The 21689-nt window shown below is 42.5% G+C and overlaps 1 protein-coding gene across 1 annotated transcript; it reads left to right on the top strand.

Moving 5' to 3' along the window:
• Positions 1 to 4557: 4557 nt before the first annotated feature.
• On the top strand, positions 4558 to 12359 carry OTP (orthopedia homeobox). The gene is made up of 3 exons (XM_054033189.1): positions 4558 to 4610; positions 5357 to 5766; positions 11829 to 12359. Exons 1-3 carry the CDS (start codon positions 4574 to 4576, stop codon positions 12357 to 12359), a joined length of 978 nt encoding a protein of 325 aa, XP_053889164.1. The 5' UTR covers positions 4558 to 4573.
• The last annotated feature ends 9330 nt before the right edge of the window (positions 12360 to 21689 follow it).

The following is a 21689-nucleotide window of genomic DNA, read 5'->3' as shown; positions in this document are numbered from 1 at the left end:
TGGCGGCCCATCTTATAAAGTTTTAACTGTAATCACTTGTATCTTGTATGTGTTTAAACTTTGAAAAGTTGCTTGCAAAGAGGTATGTCTATTACAGCTACAAAATGCTGCAAGCAGTCTAACCTCCTAAAGTAGAGAGGTGCATAATATTTAAGTATGGCTAGAATTATTAAATTGGGATCCGTAGCATGCTGGCAGCTTTGTACCTGATTTCCAAATAAGTCATATTTTCGAAAAGGTTGATTGAAATGCAAACATGTGTCATGTTTTTCCATTTCTTAATGCCAAATTACGCCCAACGAACAGATAGAGTTTGATTTGTCATTTGTGTTTAGGTGATGCAGATCTGGAAAAGTAAACAGGAGCCTAAGTCACTTGATTTGTTTTCTGTAAGCAAATAACACCCAAAAGCATGGCTGTAATTTACAACGAATTAAAATTGATTCTTTTCATCAGGCAAGAAAATAGGGAAATGTGAGATCGTTAATTATTGAGGGAGGCGCTCCTTATTAAAGGGAGCAATGTTACAATTCAGCATTTAATAGCAGGAATGTGAATAATAATATCCTATATTTCAGCACTACTGTCTGGAAATACCAAAAAGCAGCACAAACAAGTCAGGCAACCCAAAGTTAGATTTGATAAACGTTTAGAGTGTCTGCTAAGTGTAAAAAGCAATTACAGCGCTTTGCATATAGCAGTCCCTTAGCTGCATATTTCGACAACGGATGCTCAATAAATGTATACATCAAATATTAACTTGAAAACCCTAAACATAAGCAGCTATTGAGTTCAATCCATCTTTCTGACTTTAGACGTTTAACCTTATTTTATGTTAGTTCTTGCACAAAATAATACCATTCCGACGAAAGAATGAAGGTAGATTCCGTTCCTAAATAATAGCAGATTTGGGGTGAATACACTTGTTTATGTGATAGCCTCATTCAATCAGTACTTGGATACAGTTTAAAACAGCCCTGGGGCTTGTAACGTTCTGTACCTTTTCCCAGGGTCAGAACGTGAGGGAATTGGGTTTATTTCGATTTTAAACACTGAAGACCTCGATCCTGCAATCCTTACTCAGGCAAACCTCCCAGTGCAGCCAGTGGAGGTTTTGCCTGAGCAACGACAGCACGATCGGGTCCTCTATGAGCTTTGTTAAAAAGAGGAAAAGGAAGAAATGGGGGGAAAAAATTCCATGTGCCTAGCCCCTTGGCAGGCACTCTTGTACAAAATTCAATCTCTATTTTTATGAGAAGTAAACTGTCTAAATAAATTTTATTAGGGGCAACCAATATATTTTCTGGTAGTTCCCTTTGTTCCAGTTCTACGTGTGTGTAACAATCTAAAACCTATTTATTGAGGAAAAATCACTGGATCCGTCATAGAAAATCCTTTTACTTTGCTCTGAAGTGATTTCTGAAGACACTCTTGTCATTCTGAAGATTTTGGGGCCATTGTGCTAAGCCTTTCCTTGTTAGGAACTTCGGTTCCTATGATCATGCGGGAAATACCTTAAATTATAAAAGGAATGGACTTGACTGACACTTTTCTGGCTACCCTAGGAAAATGGAACGATGACGGGGAATAAAATCTTTGTAAATACATCTCAAACACTGCCCAGGTGGATTCACACACTTGACAAAACAAGTATATAGAGGAGCGGAATGTGATTATAGTGTTTTACATATCTACTATTGTCATTTTCTTTCTGACATGCTTAGTGTCAGTCCTGGTCTCTTTTTTCCCTTCTACAGATTTCCTTTTCTTATCCCCCCCCCCCCCCCCAACGATTATACTTTGAAGCCTTGGTAGAAATGATTTAGTTTGTTTATACTGCTATAAAAATCAAGAGCAATAGAAAAGTCATAAAATGAAGCGCGCTATCAATCACGGTGCAACATTGTTATTCAGCGGTTACTAAGAGAGATTGATAATCCTTTGATTTCCTCCCATTGTTATTACTCTGATGTGTCTTCACATTAACTATTACACATTTATTTATCGACCTGAAACATACAACAACACGGAGGATATCTCAGTGTGGGACTATATAGCACGTATGCTATAGAGGCAGGATGCACACACTTGCAGGATCTGGATATTATGCCACCTCAGTGTACCATGTAGCTAACAAACAAAACAGGACTTGAATATTGTAACTTCAAAACGGCTCGTATTAGTGCCCGGTTTTCCAATCATTTCCCTATTCAGCTCAAAGACATCACAGGCATTGCTTAGCAGCCCTCACTCCCCACACATCCACAGCCCTCAAGACCATTAAAACCCATCAGTCCAGCCAGACCGCCTGGCCCGTCTGGGGTTCACTGCGTAAAAACACACCGACACCCGTACAAATAACACCCCATCATCCAGCCAGCCAGGGCTCTAGGGCTCTTGCAGCCAAGCAGCCTCCTCCCCAGGGGCGGGCTGTCTCCTTTGGCATGTCTGCGACTGCAGGTCCCTTCTCACTTTGCTTCGGTTCTCGTCGCGCTACTTGTTACAACCTGGGGTTGCTTGGGGAAGGGGGTTTGCTCCCAGGGTTTTCACCCCAGACGGGGGCCCTCTTTTTCGCTGGCGTAAAAATAAAATAGATTTAAAAGCAAAATTAAAAACAAACAGACAAACTAACCAACCACACACCGCGATTTGCTCTCCCATTAAAGTGGGGCCCGGCTCTGTCTCTGAGCCAAGCTATTCCTGTGGTGCTGTGCAGGGACCGAGATGCACCCAAGAGCCGGCCGTCTCTAAAGCTGAATTGAATCAATGTAACCAAGGATCTGAACAGGGGAGAAAAGGGAACAAAACTGCCCTACATCGCGGTCGGCCGCTTCCTTTGTCTCCTTGTTCAGTCACTGCCGAAACCCACCACATCTGAGCTGCAAACAAAATCACTCTTGCATCTGCTCGCATGCAGCATTTACAATGTTTTGTGTAAGTCAATTGGGTGGCGAACAAAAAAAGCCATTTGCGCTGTATTATTTAACACAGACTTCACTGGGCTCCCTTTTTGTGGAAGCTTTATTTGCACTAAATGAATAATCTTAATTGCATCACTATTGAATTAAAAATCAATGTTAATCAAGTTGGAAGTAGTAAATATCAGTTTTCATTGTGCCTGGGTAGAGGGTATTTTTCTTGTTTTGCAAATAAAAATGCAAGTCAAATAACTTTAAAAGGGCATTATGTTCTGCTACAAATACAATTGAAACGGATTGTTTAGGAGCGGATCAGAAATGGTACAGAATTTTGCACTTAATTTCCTCAGTTATCATTTACAATAAGAACCTCTTGGCTTGACAGCCAAGTCTAAACAGTAGTAAATTAGTACAAATTTATACTGATTTTACTCTAATAATCGTAATAAAAGCTTATAGATTTGGCACTAATTACATAAATGCCTAATGATCTTGAAAATTACTCTGGTTAGAAATATATTACTAATCTAAACTTTGTTGTTGGCTGGCTTTGAAAAATCAGAACATTAGAAATGGTTCGCTTCACTTGTGCAAAGCACTTTAAATTGTTCAAGTAGTTTAACATAGTCAAGAGGAAAATAAAAAGCATTTAACTTTATTTACCGCCTTAAACTGAGTTTGTAGCCAAGCTTAGAAACTTTAACCCAAAATGTTGAAGGGCTTTTCAATCTCAGTGCAATGTTTTCTCTTTCACACAAACATTTAGCCCTGGGGAGAAGCGCCTCCAGATAGATCACCTTTGGGGGATGGGCGGACGGGACATGGGAGAGCAAAACAGAGCGTGTGTAAGTTTCACTAGGAACTTGGATCACTTTATTCCTCGTTGTCTTTCAGCCCTCAAGAATGGCGGGAATAAACGATTTACGCTGTATTACAAATGATTAACTGGAGTTCTCCCACTACCCGCCACTGCCCCGCAAAGATACTGAAACTCACAGCCGAGCTGCAGCGTGAAAGTTAACACACAAAGCAGAAGCCAACCCCAAACCGGGAGTGAGGAAACCCCCTGGTCCGGGAGAGCCTGCTAGCCAGGCTCCCAAGCGGGGCCGTGCACGCTCCTTAGGCACAACCCTGCATTGTGCTTGGGTTGGAAGGCGCCGCGAGACACCAGCTCAGGCCTTCGCACAGGGGCAGATCTGAGCCGGGGCAGCGGTAAAGTCGCTCTGGCCAGGAGAAGGAACAGAATTACAAACGGGCGGCGGGAGAAAAACAAGCGAGCGAGGGAGACACAGCGAGAAAGCCCAGCCCGACAGCCCCGGGCTGCGGCTGCTGCCGCCTGGGGGGATGCGGGGCTGCTGGTGCTGAGGCTGCAGGCGGGCGGGCGGGCGGAGTGGGGACTCGCCGGGCTCGCTGACATTTGCAGCCTGCCCTCCTGATTGGTCCCTTCGCCGAGCTGCTCACGGGTTCATTGAAGTGTTAAGCACCTCCCCGTCTCTCTAAAGGACATTATAATGCAAGAGACCCCCTTTTTAACCACACACCGAATTTTCTTTCATTTAGGCGATCTATATATATCTATATCTTATATCTATTTTAAATAACTTAAAACCGCTAAAATTTGGGGGGGAACAGCCTTCGCCCTGGAGCGGTGCGCGATGCTGTCTCACGCCGACCTCCTGGACGCCCGACTCGGTGAGTTTCCCCCCCCCCCCAGCATCTTTCTCGCCCCCCGGCAGCCGCGAAGGAAGAAGCCAGAGCAGGAAATTGACAATTTGTTCCTTGTTTTACCTTAATGCGCTCTAAATGGGCTAATTTCTTTAAAAGTAATTGTGCTGTATTAAAGTTTAATTTGATTTAACAGCGTCTTTTAGAAAAAAAAAGTCTCTGGGATATGTAGATCCAGCCCCAATTGTGGACATGTCGTGTCTCTTTCCCGCCCCAGGTCTCCCCCTTTTAGGGCAGATTATCCCAATCTTTGTGATTTTGAGGCTTTTATTAATTTTAATTTAAAACGGGACAAAATCGGATTGAGTTGGTCCAGTTCTGTCAGGGAGGCGAAGCCACCTGCGAGGAGGCTGGTTGGGTTTGTCAGCCGCGCCGGCAAACAAAATACCTCCCCGCCCCCCAGTTCCTGGGGAGGCCCCGCCGGGTCAGGCCCCACAGATCGGCCCGAGCCGGCGATTGGCGCAGAAGGAAGCGCTGGAAAGTTTCCTGCCTGCTGAAGTTGAGTGTGTGAGGCGGCGCGCGAGGGCCGGGGTAGCCGGCCTAGGGCTGTGGTGGTGGGCGAACGAAGGGGGCTGCGGGGGCTCCATGGCTGGGGCTCGCCCCTTAGCAAACTTGGTGCGCCGGCCGCTGGCGCTGCTGGATACAAGTGGGGGCCGCGCGGGGGCCGCCTACCTGGCTGCAGAGGAGTGACCGCAGCTGCTTTGCCTCCGCAGGAATGAAAGATGCAGCCGAGCTGCTGGGACACCGGGAGGCGGTGAAGTGCCGGCTGGGCGTAGGGGGCTCTGACCCGGGAGGGCACCCGGGAGACATGGCTCCCAACTCGGACACGGTGGAAGGGGCCACCCTCCTGCCCGGGGAGGACATCACCACGGTGGGCTCCAACCCGGCCTCCTTGGCAGTCAGCGCCAAAGACCCCGACAAGCAGCAGGGGCAGCCGGGCGGGCAGAACCCCAATCAAACGGGACAGCAGCAGGGGCAGCAGAAACAGAAACGGCACCGGACCCGCTTCACCCCGGCGCAGCTTAACGAGCTGGAAAGGAGCTTCGCCAAGACCCATTACCCAGACATCTTCATGAGGGAAGAGCTGGCCCTGAGGATCGGCCTCACCGAGTCCCGGGTCCAGGTATGAGCAGTTGCTTCCGTACCCAAACCTCCCGGATCCCTCAGTCACCCACCCCCCGAGCGTCCTGCACTCACTACCTGTAACCACCACACCTCGCAGGGCTCCTGCCCCTCAGCTCTCTTTTGTGTTCACATCCCTCCTTCAGGCTTTCCCTTGTGGGCTTAACAGAGAACAGGCTGGGTTGTAATTTCCTGATCATACCGTCTAGAGAGACAGCTCAAATGATCACCGCCTAATCCATAACATAAATAATAATAAACCCACCCAGAGCCAGCGCTTGGTGACCAGCCTTTTACAAAATATGCCTAACAAAATTACATTTGAAGCCTCCAGGAATTTTTTAAACACCCATCTGGTGTAAGAAAGGGATTATCGGCATCAATGTGAATGCAACAGTTGAATATCAGCTATTAAACAGCCCACATATTTCTGCACAAATGACTGAGCCAATCCCCGTTAGGGAGAAAAAAAATCATTAGCAGTGTGTAGTGCGTGGCATAGTTCTGCGTAGTAAAATGGGATGTTTTCTGAGCAGATTGTGAACACCCTCACACTTTACAATTGATCTCTGAACGAACGAACGATCGATCGATCGATCAGAAAGAGACCCCAAAACAAACAAAATCAACGACAGATCAAGTATTTGCTGTAACTAGCGTTCTGTTTAATTTTTAATACTCGTAGTTGAGCTTCCTGTTTACTAATGAACATGTGAAATATTACCAGCGAGCTAAAATAATTTCAAAGTGTAATGTAAATCTGAAGTGGCGTTTTCTTGGATTTGGGGGAAATGTTGAATTCCAGTGGAAAGCGGCATTGAACACTAAAAAAGCGATTGCAAATTCAGAGACTGTTCAATTGCTCACATGTTTGTGTCTCCTGAAATGTTTACAATAAGCGTATGCTCCTAATATGTTCCTGCTTCTTTTATCATTGTTAGCACTGAATTGGTTGAACTCTGAATCTAATTTAGTAGTGTAAGCTGTCCAAGGTCCTGAAGATCTCCCATTGAAATCTGCGGCAATGTTTTCCCTTTATGCCAGATTGCCTGAAATATTTCATAGCTCAAAAACCCTTCTATACATATGAATCGAATTTTAGCAATATGTTACATTTTTAATTGTTTGTTAAAAAGGAATTTCTGTGAGCACAACATTTTGGGTTTAAGTTTCTTTAATACTTGCTTTAAAATACGGAGGAATCACTGAAGACAGCAGTAGAACTAAGTATATCAAGAAGATTGTCTTCACATTATTTTATTATATATATTTTTGACATACAGCAAACAGTTTATTCAAATAATTTTAGGCAGAAATTAAAAGTAGGCGAGAGGGATAAAAACAACAGACTATAACAAATAACGCTTTTAAACCTAAACTTTTGTTCTGGGAAATTTTGTGTGAGACTCTTAGACGAATTACGAACATTGAAAAATACTTTAACGATATGTGGTCTGGTGATACTATGAACGCATTTTCACTTTAACAGTGTTCCTCTCCAAAAATTCTCACGGTAAGCCAAGTCCTCATGCACCCAAAAAAAAAAAAAAAAAAAAAAAAAAGATATTTAAAAATCTAAATGAACGTTTCATAACCAGAAACTGATTGTGTTCGTTTAACAGAACACACACACACATTTGTTTTAAAAAGTAAAACAATTGTATAAAATCGACACATGATGATAATTAGTTTAAATTAAAATAGAAATTAGATTCACAAATAAAATATAACTGGACAACTGCCTTTATGAAAAAAGAAAACGTGGACGATTAAACTTTATTGGGTTTCCCAAAGGTTAATGATACCAATTTCAATATTAGGAGTGTGGTAAATGAAGTAAAATATAAAATATATAATGGAAATAGTTATTTTCCAAAAGCACATCAAAGAAATACGTCGGAAGAAAGATAACGTGTTTTAATGGCCTCAGCATAATCCTGAACCAACGATAATAGCACGAGACTGCTGATAAAAACAGTTTAATAGAGTGGCAATTTAAATATTTTTTGCAATAATGTTCTGCAGTTTAAAAAGTAATCAGATCAACATAACCTTCTTAATTAACACTTCAAAATGATTAACATGTAATGTAATGCAAAAATAATTTATGTAAAATGTATTTACTTCACAATTCACTGTATCATTGCTCCTTGACCAAATTTAAATTAAATAGTAATTGGTTTATGTTCTTATATGAGTACTTCATAGTATTCTTTATAGTTAACAGATTGCCTACACATTCCTTGCAGTATGTGGTGCCCACACTGACTAAGAAATGATCTAAACAGTTAATTTATAGCGGCTGTATGTATTTTATATGTTTTAAATGCTAGAATAAATTACCTCTTTCCTCATTTTAGAGCTATATTTAATGTATATTATACATCTAAATAATTATTAAAGGACTAGTGCTTATAAGGGAACCCAATTCCATGTCTGATATCGCTCTGCTTTTCAGGCTTGTGTAATAAAACCATTTTTTTATAGCATGCCATTATTAGAAACCAATTTCAGAATTATTTATAACCTGGAATGGCTTATTAACCAGCAATGCGAGAATCATGCAAATTACGCGATCAAATGCAATATAATAAGCATAATCATTAGTCTCTAGCATGGATTAATTAACTTTCAATATTTTATTTACATAAAAACCAAATCAGTGAAATAACTTCTGCACAGTCAGCCTTGCCTTTCAATATTTTATACGAACAAAAATAATGTGCTGTAATTCCATTGACCGTATCCTCCACAATGGTCCTGTCACCTGCCACATCTTAATAGAGGACAAGCTGAGAGTATTTTCTAGTTTTCTAATGGAATGAGAAATTGCATTTTCTTCCTCTCCCAGCACTATTAAAGTGTAATGAATTCGGCCCAGAGTTCACGGCTGGCTGATCGAAATGAACCTGAGATCTGAGCTTTAATACAGCTCTCCAGATTTCCTACCAAATCTTCACATTAATCATCCGCTAGATTCCAATGAGATCTTCATAAAGGTTTGGCTCTTGAAAAAAAAAAAAGTAATATTCTCTCCTCTTCTCTCTCTATTTCTAACACATTTATTGCTGGGGAATTAAACGGACTATATATTTTAAAATACATTTACAGTATGTCTATATTACTGTAACAGCAGATATCAAAGTAGATTTTTAGCTTCCAACCTCCATTAGATTCTCACTGTTGTATTAATAATTTTCAGGGGCTAGTTGCATTTTAAACATACTCCAGAGTTGCCCAATGCCTGTGGTTAATATATTTCCAGAGTTGTCATGTGTGCATTTTCAAAATCTCCCTCAGGTTTTCTCCACGTTTTAATCTGTCATGCACTAGTTTTCAACTGGAAACATTCACATTTTAAAAGCATATGCACTATAGCTATGAACTGAGGCGATCAGACCTGATGGAGATTCTTTACAACACCAGTAAACCATGAAACATAAAAAGATTTTGTAGCCGCAATTTAACTATTAACCCTAAAACATAATTGAACACGATTTTTCGATTATTCATATAACATTTAGGTCCTTAACAGCTGTTCATTTCCGTTAATGGCCGACCATATTTCTCAGTCTAAGTATATAATATTAAACGATAAACTCCAGCAGGTTCTAGGATCCAGAATAGTAATAATCGGGAATTCAGAGTGGATTCGCTGATTTCCCCTCTTACAACATCCCAGTATTTTCCTTTGACAATGCAATGAAACCTGTCAGTCTATTCACTCCAATATTATCACTTTGAATCAAAGAATCTGGTTACTAAAAACATCTGACTCAAAAAAAAAATCCAACAAACAACAGCACGCAGGTCGGGTTTGAGTGCTGCTTGCTAATGGTGCAGCCACCAAGCGTCAGTGGTGAACAATTCGGAGTTAACGTAAGAAAATTATGTTCCAATCACATAGACGCTTTTATAAGAATTCAGACGCTACCTCAAGCAGGGTCAGGAACACAGGACCGATGCTTCCTTATTTATTTATTTTTTAGCCCGGCGTATTTTACACAAATTCGCCTCGTTATGAGTGAAGGTGGCTGCAGACAGCTCAATCCTGGGACAGAGACATTGATCCCTTTCATTGTATAAATTCCTGCAGCTTTATTAATCAGTCACACGGCAACTTGCGGGGCTACAGCGGAGCTGTACACAGAGCACAACACCAGGAGAGACAATGCAAGGGGATAAAGGCTAGGGAGGGAGACAATAAAAACCATGTCAGGTGGGGAAGGGAGCGGAGCGAGACTTGGGGAGGAACGAGGGAGTAAACCTAGTGCTCTAAATAGCTTTCCTGTAAAAGAATCGCCTATGTGCTATTTCAATGGAATTGAAATCTATATTACAAAACCATTCCGAATAGTTCAATTGTAGTGCGTGTGGGAGGGATTTTTGGCTGTGCAATAAGTAATGAATTATCTGACTAAGACAGACGCTGATCCTAGGTAAGCAGTTGTCACATTCTGGGCTCTGATTTTTATAGAACATTTGTAAAATTCCCCAAAATATAGACCAGGTCATTTGAATCAGGCCAAATCACGTTCCACTGACTCCCAGTGAGTAAAACCAGTCGGATTTGGCCTGATTAATAAACAAAACACTGGGTTAAATGGCTGAATGGAGAATGAATAAGTGTAAAGCGCAGGTGTCACTATCAGGTATCAGTATCAGTATCAGTTCACCAGCGGGATGAAGGAGATGAAAACCCAGTTGATTAACTAGCACATCAAAATGAGTATCTAAAAATGTTAAGAGATTATTACCATGGCAACACAGTTTAGACAATGATCTAATAGAAAACTTCTATTGCATCTTCTTTATTTTGACATTTGTAGACAAATAGCCTAAAAGATCAGAGATTCTCTTTGCCATTTATTAAGAAGTAAAATGTAAGTCCCCTAAGTAAGTTTGAAGTGTATTTAATCAGTCAAATATAGCTCATTGCAAGAGACTTGGGTTTGTCAAAGCAAAATTAAATGTTATTGACAACTAGTATAAGAAAGCTTTGAACTTAGCCTCCATTCATTTGCAACGTCGGAAAGATACATTTACTTTCACTCCACAGATGAGAAGAACCTGGCTCTTGAGAAGGAGATAAGGCCCACAGGCTCAAGCTTCTGTCATTCTCTGCGTACAGTAGATCTGAGAGCTAATACAGCTCAGGGCAACCGGAAATAGATCCCCCATACCAAAGAAACATTAAACAAAGATCCATTTGAATCCGGCATATGCATGTGGAATTCTATATTTAAATCCTTAAGCACCAACTATTATTGGTGCAAATGCAGGTTATCATGGCTACACAAACCAGAAGGTGACTCAATGGTACAGACTTTGCTATTCCAAAGTATACTATTATCAGATCTATTTTGCTTACAACTAAACTATTTTTCTTGGTGCAAACTGTGTGTTGTGTCTTTGAGGAGTCAAAATAAGGAAGTCTTTTTCCAAGTTTTAAATCCCGTTTATACTTTTAGTAGAAAGAGGGAGTATTTATGCCTATGTGGTGTAGGTTGTACATACATATACAGATGGGCATGTGGTTAACACATACTGGGTAGGATGTGGGAATGATGTATATAAGGAAGTATCGATCTCGGATATATTTCTTATGTCTGCATATATACTTAAGACTTAGTCCTGCGTTGAGTGCAGGGGTCTGGACTAGATGACCTGCTGAGGTTCTACCCACCTCTATGCAGCCATATGGATATATAAGGGATACATTATATACATAATTTCCACAGACCAAGCACTATACAGTGTAGATACAGCCTCTAGATTTGATTGCATCCTTTTGCCCCACCCTTCCTGTCACTTTTCTTCTTAGATTAGCCAGCGCCTTCCTGTGGGCTTGCCCCGCGCCTAGCCCAACGGGCCTCACCCTCTCAGGTGGCCGGTGTGGGATCTCGTGCCGGGCTGTGTGTCTGGGGTCCCGGGGAAGGCAGGCACAGACGGGGGCCTGGGCAGCTCTCCCCGCCGGTGGCTCTCTGCGGGGCCGCGGCCCTGCCCCGCGGCGCACGGTCCCTAACCAGCCTCTCTCGCTCTCTCCCCACCCGTGTCCGGCAGGTCTGGTTCCAGAACCGGCGGGCCAAGTGGAAGAAGCGCAAGAAGACCACGAACGTGTTCCGGGCGCCGGGCACGCTGCTGCCCACGCCGGGCCTGCCGCAGTTCCCCTCGGCCGCCGCGGCCGCCGCCGCCGCCATGGGCGACAGCCTGTGCTCCTTCCACGCCAACGACACGCGCTGGGCCGCGGCCGCCATGCCGGGCGTGTCGCAGCTGCCGCTGCCGCCGGCGCTGGGCCGCCAGCAGGCCATGGCGCAGTCGCTGTCCCAGTGCAGCCTGGCGGCCGGGCCGCCGCCCAACTCCATGGGCCTGTCCAACAGCCTGGCAGGCTCCAACGGCGCCGGCCTGCAGTCGCACCTCTACCAGCCCGCCTTCCCCGGCATGGTGCCCGCCTCGCTGCCCGGCCCCAGCAACGTGACGGGCTCGCCGCAGCTCTGCAGCTCCCCGGACAGCAGCGACGTGTGGCGGGGAACCAGCATCGCCTCCCTCCGCCGCAAAGCGCTGGAGCACACAGTCTCCATGAGCTTCACCTAATGGCAGCGCCGCCTGCCCCCCGCGCCCGGCCGCCGCCCTCACCCCCACCCCCCCGCGGATCGCGTCCCTCTCCCCCCCCTCCCCGACTTACTTACCAGGGAGTCGACTCAGGATCTGAAATCAGACACCAATGGACTGGTTTGTGGGCAGAGAAACACCCCCCGCCCTCCCCTCGCACGCCCCCAGCCCCCAGGCCTGTGTTCCCGGGAGGAGACACAACAAGCAGGGCCTTGTGTCTTCACATCAACACACGAAAGGACTCATTGGGCATTTGGGATCTCGTTTTAATTTGTCCCTTGTCTCCCTTCCCCACCCACGCACCCATCTATTGGGCTTTGCCAAGAGATCCATTTTTTTTTAAAGCACAACAATAACAACCCCAACAACAAATATTGCAGGGCTTTTTGGTCAGAAGTTTTCCTAACGGGCAGCACTGGCTTTGGGGGGGGCTGGGCAGATTAATGAAGTGATGAGAGATATCAAGAGGAAATTGAACCCATTTTGATAAAGGGTTTATAAGTGAGAGCAAAAATCAAAGTCATGTTTCCTTTTGTAAAAAGTGTGAGGGGGGGGGAAAGCACTTCCCTTTTCTGGATCTTTGATTTCTTGATCGATTTAGTTGCAAACCTGTCACCTTTTTTATTTTTATTTTGTTGCTATTGTCTCTATTGCATCTTCTGCTGTTGCCACTGGCCCTTGCAACTCAGCGGCAAGGGCCTGGTGCACGTGGACAGTCTCTCTCGCCAACCCTGCCAAACTTTGTACAGAGAACACAATCAGCTCTTTTCTGCATGTGCTGGTCCAATCCAATCCCGGAGAACAGATGCTCTTTGGAAGAATGAACAAACAATGTGAAATAGGATGTTTTGTGTAGATAAAGCATTCTTGTTACATACTGGTCGGTTTGTGATCTGTTTTAACTTATTGTCTGTGCTTATTTATTGAATTTTGGGTTTCTTAATAAATGTTTGAGCTAATATAAAGCATATTATTTGACTTTTCCGGACAAGTTTATAACAAGTTAATGTAAATGGATAAATAAAATCATTTTCAGTATGTGATATGAAGAATTATGGGTTTTGGTGTGGCGTGTGAGATAAAAGCGGTCTCTTAACCCACAGGAAAAAAAAGATCCCCGTTAATTTAAAATTCAATGATTTTGGGAATGATTTGCTTGCTTGAACTTTGCATTGAAGCATTTCATTTATTACAATTTTAATACTTCATGATTAATAAACTTTTGTTGATCTTTGTGAGTAATTGACATTTCAACTCCAAGAAACGGAAAGTTACGTTACAAATAACACAGTGGGGGCTGGGGGTGGTGGGGGGGGGGGTGGGAGAGAGAGAGAGAGACGAGAAGTAAGCGATAAGGTGTGCTAAAGCCCGATTGGTATGAGAGCCTAGGATGGGAAGATGTGAGCCAGCGCAAAGGACACACAAACCTAATGCCTATGTGCATGGGACAGGGCACGAAATTACGACATTAACAGGTCTCAGACCCAGACAGCAAGACACTTTCTTACTGATCCGTTTCAGATAATGTGTGTTGGGGCCACATAGGGTTAAGTAGAATAAATAGTTAAGCACGGAGCGAATCCTGCAACCAGCGCGAAGACGGGAGGTTTGCCTGTGGGTAGAACGTGCCACATCCTTTGATTTTCAGACAAAAAGGAATTAATAGTTTCGACAGCCAAATAAAACGGCTAATGTGGGCACGGAGTCTTGGGGTTCGGTGAAGGGATGGCTGGACGGTGGTGGCGGGTCTCACCTCCCCGGGCCGGAAAAGGTTGTAGGAAGGAGAAATGAAATTGGAGGCGAGATCTTCTTGCCACAAGTGAAATGAGTGCACTCCTGGCACTTGGCTAATCGCACGGAAGAGAAACCGCGCCATTTACTTCTGTGCAAACTTTGACTTAGGAAAAGTACAGGATGTTGTCAAGCATCATACAGTGATTTTTTTAAATGTGATTCACTACGATCGTTTCCTCCTGTACATCAATTACACACCTCTTAATTACACACCGGAGAGTGCCCAACGCATAGTCAGCCGCAGAAGGGTCCTTGCTTGCTCCAAAGTGCATATTACACATGTATATTTAATTTAAAAGAGAAATAAAAGGAGGATAAATTACTGACGCTCCAGAGCAGGAGTGGAGGGATAACTGGAGGGACACAGGGCAACGGCCCCGCGCCCCGTGGCAGAATCTTGCTACCCTAGATGTCAAGCCAGTTAAGCTATCACATCTGAGTGGTGGCTCTCCAGGGCACAACATGCGCAACATGTTACTCGCGTGTTTCGCCGTGATCAACGTTCACATACGGTATTAGGGCCTGGGGTAAACCTGAGCAAACGGAACACGCTGCGCCATCGGTGTCCTACAGCATCCCCCAGCCTTAGGCAAGAGACTTGTCCTCCATTGGCCACCCCACATCATAATGTCCTAAGAGCGCCACTGCCCTCGGGCAGCGATTACACGCCAAGATGTGATGGAGTTTTCTCCTCCTTTTAAATGGGCTTTTTCAATTATAAAGAATCTTTTGCGTTGAAGTCCTGCTCCAGTGCAGTCAATGGGAATTTTGCCATTCACAGAGGGAGCAGGATGTGGCCAGGCCCTTGGCATTTCTGATTAATTAGGCTTATCAAGATGAAAATCCAGACGTAGTGGATATCGAAGAATGCTTTTTAATAAGAGCTCGGTAGCCTCAGGCAGTATCGCCATAGGCGCCCTTTTCTGGATTAAAAGCGGGTGGTTGGGCATGCTCAACACAGTACAGTACTTGGTCGTTTTGTTTTTGCCACATCCCAGCACCTACCAGTCTTTGGCCTTTAATTCTCACCTGCATGTCTCAACGTCCATTTAGGAGATCAGTGTAAACCTCACGCCGTTTCTTCCAAAGTGCATGGAAGGTTGTTTACAAGCATGTTAATTTTACAGCTTCTTTATACTGCTGTAAGCAAGACAGCTTTATGATGTAGGAATCAGGAATGTAATAAAATGTTCTATACAAGATCTCCAAAAATATGTGCTTTTTAATGGGATGAGAAAATGTGTTCTCCAGCTTGGAGGGAGGGGGCGAGAAGACACAATCCAAAAGGTCCAACTCTTGCCACTAATGGAAAATTACAAATCTGTGGCAGATGTCTTACAAAGATCCTTCCATTTAATGATCTTTCTGAAATATAAACCGTTTTCTCCATATTCTAATGAAAACGTTGTTCTAGATATGACCCAAGCTTTTTGTCCTTATCCAATTTTGATATAATATTTGTTTCCATGGCAATAGATCTTCATGTTATGAGTCCTGAAGATTTTTGAAGTTATATATACAGATAGCGCTAGCTGAAGCTTTGCAACATAAAATGTTTAAGATGATGTACTTACATATTTAACAGGGATGAAAAGAAGGGAAGTGCAAATTTCAGTCATACAGTTTACAGGCTGCAAGTGAGTGATTTTATTCCCAGACATCTCTCACACTTGATATTGAAATATAAAAATTAAACAACATGACCATTTTTACATACCACCAGCAACAACCTTGCTTCATTCAAATGAACTCACAGGTGCTGGAACTACGGGTGCTGGGGGTGCTGCCGCACCACCTGGCTTGAAGTAGCAATAACAACCCAAATACATGGCTTCTATATCCAGCATCCCCACTATAAAAATTCTTCCAGCACCACTGAATAAAATGGTCAGAAAAGTGACTGAATTCTATACATATAGAACAGGAACATTTATGATGAATAATAATTAGTCTATTATATACTAAGTAGCTAATACAGCATATTGGGGATTGTACAAACTAGTCTTATTTGCCCACCTTAAATGTGATTTAGCTTTGATCAGTCAGTCATCCACCGAGGCTCTTAACAGATTCAGATATTCAGTTATGGATTCATTTCCATACTAGGGTACATCTAAGCAGGTTTACTTCCCTTTATATAACAGCACATCTAATGTCTAAGGTACGTATATACATACTGTTAATGCAGCTGAATCTTTCATTTACTTTTTTGATTAAATGCTTTGACATTGTCTTCCACCCCTCAAATCCAACTGGAAGGCAGAACTGGCTCTACTGGAGATTGTATCTACTGAGCAATAATTAACAGTTGAGGAAGTTTGGGCAAGTTACGGCATCTGGTAACATGTAGTACAGGCTATTATTGCTCTAGCAGCAATGATCCCTGCTCCTGGAAAAGAAAATGTGTTTTAATTTGTGTTGTGGACTTTAAATTTTCATTTTCAGAATAAAAAACTCAGAACATGAAAATGTATCTTACAGTAATGGAGGTATGGCAGTTAACCTGTCAGCTGAAAGTATGTAACCTTCCTCTTCTCCTTTTCATGACAAAGGTAATCTCATCTGAGGGCATTTATGTGAAGAAATAACAGCATGGCACGGTGAAACCACTGGCTCATTAATCCTGGCATCTACTTCCTACAGGGTTTCTTGATTAGTTAGATTCATTCATAGGGTATTTCTGAGTTTTTGATTTGTCACCATTGGCTAGGTTCACTGAGTTCAGGCTAAATTGAGCCAGAAGCAATGTTTATTAGTAATTTTGTAATACAGACTACCCTAATAATTCAGCACAAATATCTCATCTGAAACATATCAGTTCGCCCTAACACCTAATGCAGGTTGCAGCTGTGTTCAGTGGGAATTGAAAGAACACAAGTGATTGGGCATGTATTTTCTAAATTATTAATATGAGGGCTAATAGCTAACCCATCTTCATTTCCAATGCAGGAATTAAGATCCAGTTTTAAAAAGTAAGCACTGACATAAAGGGGATCATCTCCTGTTTGGCATTGACTCAAATCAGTTCAGATCCAGCAGTACAGCAAATGTGACCAATTTAGCATTTCAGCTTTTTTGAAGAAAAAAAAAAAAAGAAGATAGGAAAAACAAAAACCTCTTTGTTGTCTAATGTGTCAGAAACATGAAAAATGTAAAACACATACAATATTGTAAAAGGAATAGAAAGAGAAATCTCAATAAGCTATACCTTTGCAATGTCACAGATCTCTCAATCTGTTCAACAGCTATGATGAAATTACATTTGAAATATATAAAAAGAGAGAACAAATGAAGGCCCTGATTCTGCAAATATTGAAACATCTGCTTAACTATAAGTATTTGAGTAGTCCCATTGATCTACGTAAGTGGTTGCTGGATGGGGACCCAAGGGAAGGTCTGCTCACAAACTTATACACCCCTTTCACCAATCCAGTTTCCTAAAATGACCACATCTAGCCAATTATATTCTGAAATAAGAATGTTGACACACAGACTTGCATGGAAATAACACAGATTATAGTTTGGATATTTTGCTGCATGTTTGTGTGCAGCCAGCCTGTACTATAGATAAAATCCAGGGTCCAAATGCTAATTGATCAAAGGCACACACCAGAAAACCCACAGAGAAAACCAATGACTGTAGAGGCACTATTCCTATGAGTAAGGTGAGCAGGATTTAGTCAGTGCAGCACACAGCGGCTCCCTGGGGCACACACCGCCTATTGTTCAGGAGAGTGGTTCTACCACAGATTAAAAACTGGGGCAGAGGGTGGAGACCATTGCATTAATTTTGAACCAAACTGAAGGGGATATCAACAGGAGAATAGCAATAGGAATCAGAGGGGCTGAACAGGCCCAGAATCTGCTGAAGAGGTCAATGAGCATGATCCATGAGTGGATAAATCATTATTATTTTATGTAGATAGTGATCAGAGTGTGCACTGACACCCCCAGCTTTGCATTGGCCCCACTCACAAGTCTTGGTGAAGTTTACTTCTTCTCCTAGCAGGAATAGATTGCATGGGGGAGGTCTTCAGGCTGCTCACAGCTAAAGCATGGCACATACAATGGCTCCTTTGACTTCCACCTGGGATATTGTATAACAGTATGAGTGGGAGGTTGCTGCTCTTATTTGCCAGTCAATTGTCTCTGCCTCAGGCCATATTTGATGTTTAAAAGCATTGTTTTCCTTTTATGTTGCTTCTTTCAGCAACACTTGTGCTCAAAAAAATAATTCAGAATGAAAGCAATGCTTTTCAAGCTTTGAAATCAGCTATGGGGATTCGCTACTCAGGAGGAGGAAATCCAAGACAGCAACACAGGATTTGCCATTCCACATTACACTGTTGTTCCATATAGTTTGGCATTCTGCCTTCAAAGGAAAAATGGGGGGGGGGGAATAAACCCCATAATTCACCTAATTGTGGAATGCTGGACATGAGAGTGAAATTCCTTCCTGAGCCCCACAGGCAATCAGTGTCTGTCTTGAAGCATGAGATTTGATTAGACTTCTCTTGCATAGCTGGAAATGTCATTAGCAATCAGAATAGTATATCTAGTTCTTTGTCCAAAACGAACCGCGGGATTTGTCTCAATGACCTCCTGTGGCAGTGAATTCCACAGGTTGACAATGCACCCAGTGAGGACATATTTCCTTTTATAGGTTCCAATTTACTGCCCTTCAATGTAATATAGGTGGCAGTTTTGCATCCCTGTGGCTTCTTTATAAACTTTTAAGGTTCATTTTGTGTTAAATCGCCAAAGAAATATTTCAGAATAAAAAGCAAACACACCAAATATAGTAGAAATATAATAAATAATAGAAATACTAAAAACACCACCACGACCACATTTCAAGGTAGCTGTGCTCATTATTTTGTAATCAGAGTATGTCTTAGATACTCTAAGCATGACACTTTGGCCTCCTGCCTTACATCATACCTGAGGCAAGATGCTATTTGACTATATTGCTATCCTTCTCTATGTTATTGCTTCCAAGGAATCTAGTTCTACCATCTTTACTCACAATTAGTGCCCCATTCTGGGTCCAATCCTGCTCCTACTCAATCAATGCCAAAATTCCCACTGAATTCAATGGTGAAGGATTAGGCCATCTGTGAGTAGTCCCACTAAAATCAATGGATTGCTCAGCTTAAGTCAATGCGACAGAATTTAGCCTCTAATAAGCAAATTAACAAGGCTATTATTGATTGGAGGGTTTTGGTGACATCATAAACCATGAGAGGAGAGCTTAAGTCTTCTGTTCTCAGAAACCCAGGGTTGCATAACCCTGTTGCAATGATGTGTGTGCACAAATTCTGGATTTGCCCAGGTGCGTCTAATATTTGTGCTCATGAGTCAGGCTAACAGAAATATCTACACACGCCTAACTTTAAAATAAGATTTAAAAAGCTACAAGAAAACTTCTTTCCCTGTCCCTTAAAATATAAAAACAATGTAATAATCTATAGTACAATATGCCACTTTCATGCAATATAGATTTACATTTATAAATGGAGTGACATGATTCAAATATTGCTCACCTTTACTCATAAAAGTAGCCTTATTGAAGTCAATAGGATGCCTTGTGTGTGTAAGTTGCTGCTCAGGATGTGGACTAATATATATATAACTAAGGGGATCAGTCATGCTTGTAAGGGGCAGACCTTCATGGGGATGGGTTGGAGCAGGGTCCCCTGGAAGACGCATTAGGAAGCATTCTGCAAAGAATGCCTCATCAAGCTCCATGGTACATAAAGGCAGCCTGCTTTCTCCTACACCCCTTTGGAGGGTGCAATTTGTTCCCTTCCCTGCATGGCCAATAAGACTGCATGTAGGGCAAAGCCATGGCTGTGCCTCCTTCCTACCACCTTGGGTTGCAGACAGGGAGCAAACCCTGTACTCAGAGGAACATAGTGATCGCACTTGTGTCTGGCCCTTACTTGAGCCAAACAAGCACTTCGCCCTCTGCACCCGGATTTTATCTAAGGGCAATTCACTATTTGGCCAAAAATGTGGAAGTGTGATGTCCTGTAACAAACATAGCTAGTCATTGCAGGAAAGTGTCACTCTGGATGGGATGACAGAAGCATGGATGAGTAGAAATACATTTTAACTAACTTAATCTAGTCTATCTTTGCCATGCCCATCACCATAGGATCTGAGCAACTATATGCATGTAGGTGCTCCACGTGCCTGACTGCAGTACGTGTTAGATCATTTATGCAGCTCCTAGAAAGGAGACTGCATGTACACAATGTGGTTAATTGTCTATCTAGTGAACAAAGACACATAAGCAAAAATGACATGCTAAGATATTTCAGTTGCTACACAGCCACAAGAGGTCATCAGAAAATAACCAGCTTTGCTCTTTCAGCTAAAGAACAAAATGAAAAGACTATAAAAGGTCAAACATATAAAAATGCATTGAGAAGAACAGAGAAGAATGTTAACTTACTATAGAACTTCTCATTGTACAGTTGGTGTGTGTAATTTTTGTTTCTATTGTAAATAATAATTCACACCTACACTGGGTTGTCAACCCGTGTTTTTATCTTGAGGTCCTGGTGGCATATTAATGACCCATGTGTTATTCTTGAAGTTTTTCTTATTATAAGAAACAATTATAATTCAGCTGTATTCTATATCATTGTCACATTTTTTCCTTTCACTCTTGATTTCAGTTTAGTTTTAGGCTCTGTTTCAGCAACGAATTCTATGTGGTCAGACCTCTGTACTGGCATGGAGTCCCATTGACTTCAGCTTTGTTCCACTCAGGTGCAGAGGTCTACACATGGAGAGCTCCTTGCAGGACTAGAGCCTTTGCTACTAACCAATCACTCTATCTTTTCTGAGTGTTTCAGACAAAAAGCTGGTGTCTCCAGTACATTCATATCCTGGTTTGAACCCTAACTCTCTAATCAGTCCTTTCTCATTTCTGGTGGAGACTTCTCTTCAGCCTGTCTGCTACTGGCTGCCTAGGGTTCCATCATTAGCCTTCTTTTCTCTGTTTATCTTCTTCCTCTGGGTTGTCCCACTGCTAACCTCATCCATGGATCTGTAAGTTCTATGAAGATTACATCAAACTGTACATGTCTGTTGTTCCACTGTCTGATCCTTATCATAGACACCTTCCTTTATGTTGAACTCTATCAGCTGCTGGTTACATTCTAACTTCCCACTAGTGAATTCTTCAGATATTAAAGCTAAAAAATTCAAAATCAACTAAGCAACTGAGGATTCAAACCTCATTTTCAAAAGTGACGTAGGCACGTGGACTGCTAAGTCCCATCAATTTTCATTCTCCTGTTATTTGTCCCTGGCTTTTTATCAAACTCTACATCCAGCTCAGAATTTTCTTCCTGGTCAGCAAATACTCCATGAATTTGCTCCAGCCTAAATCTCTGACTATATTTGCCTATTCTTCTGTTCATTCTTTCCACTGCTCTGACCCCCTTTGTTATCACAGCTGGAAGCTGCCCAGTCTTCCTAGAAGTCCCCCCATCCACCAAGACAGTG

This window comes from Malaclemys terrapin, chromosome 6, assembly GCF_027887155.1.
Source record: "Malaclemys terrapin pileata isolate rMalTer1 chromosome 6, rMalTer1.hap1, whole genome shotgun sequence".
Taxonomy (NCBI): domain Eukaryota; kingdom Metazoa; phylum Chordata; order Testudines; family Emydidae; genus Malaclemys; species Malaclemys terrapin.
This window is presented reverse-complemented; position numbering and strand designations above follow the sequence as displayed.

Bases quoted from the DNA above. Each gene is read 5' to 3' on its own strand.
- OTP (XM_054033189.1), top strand. From the start codon at position 4,574: ATGCTGTCTCACGCCGACCTCCTGGACGCCCGACTCG. The intron at 4,611-5,356 runs GTGAGTTTCCCC...TTGCCTCCGCAG, and splicing joins CCTCCTGGACGCCCGACTCG to GAATGAAAGATGCAGCCGAG. The intron at 5,767-11,828 runs GTATGAGCAGTT...CGTGTCCGGCAG, and splicing joins TCACCGAGTCCCGGGTCCAG to GTCTGGTTCCAGAACCGGCG.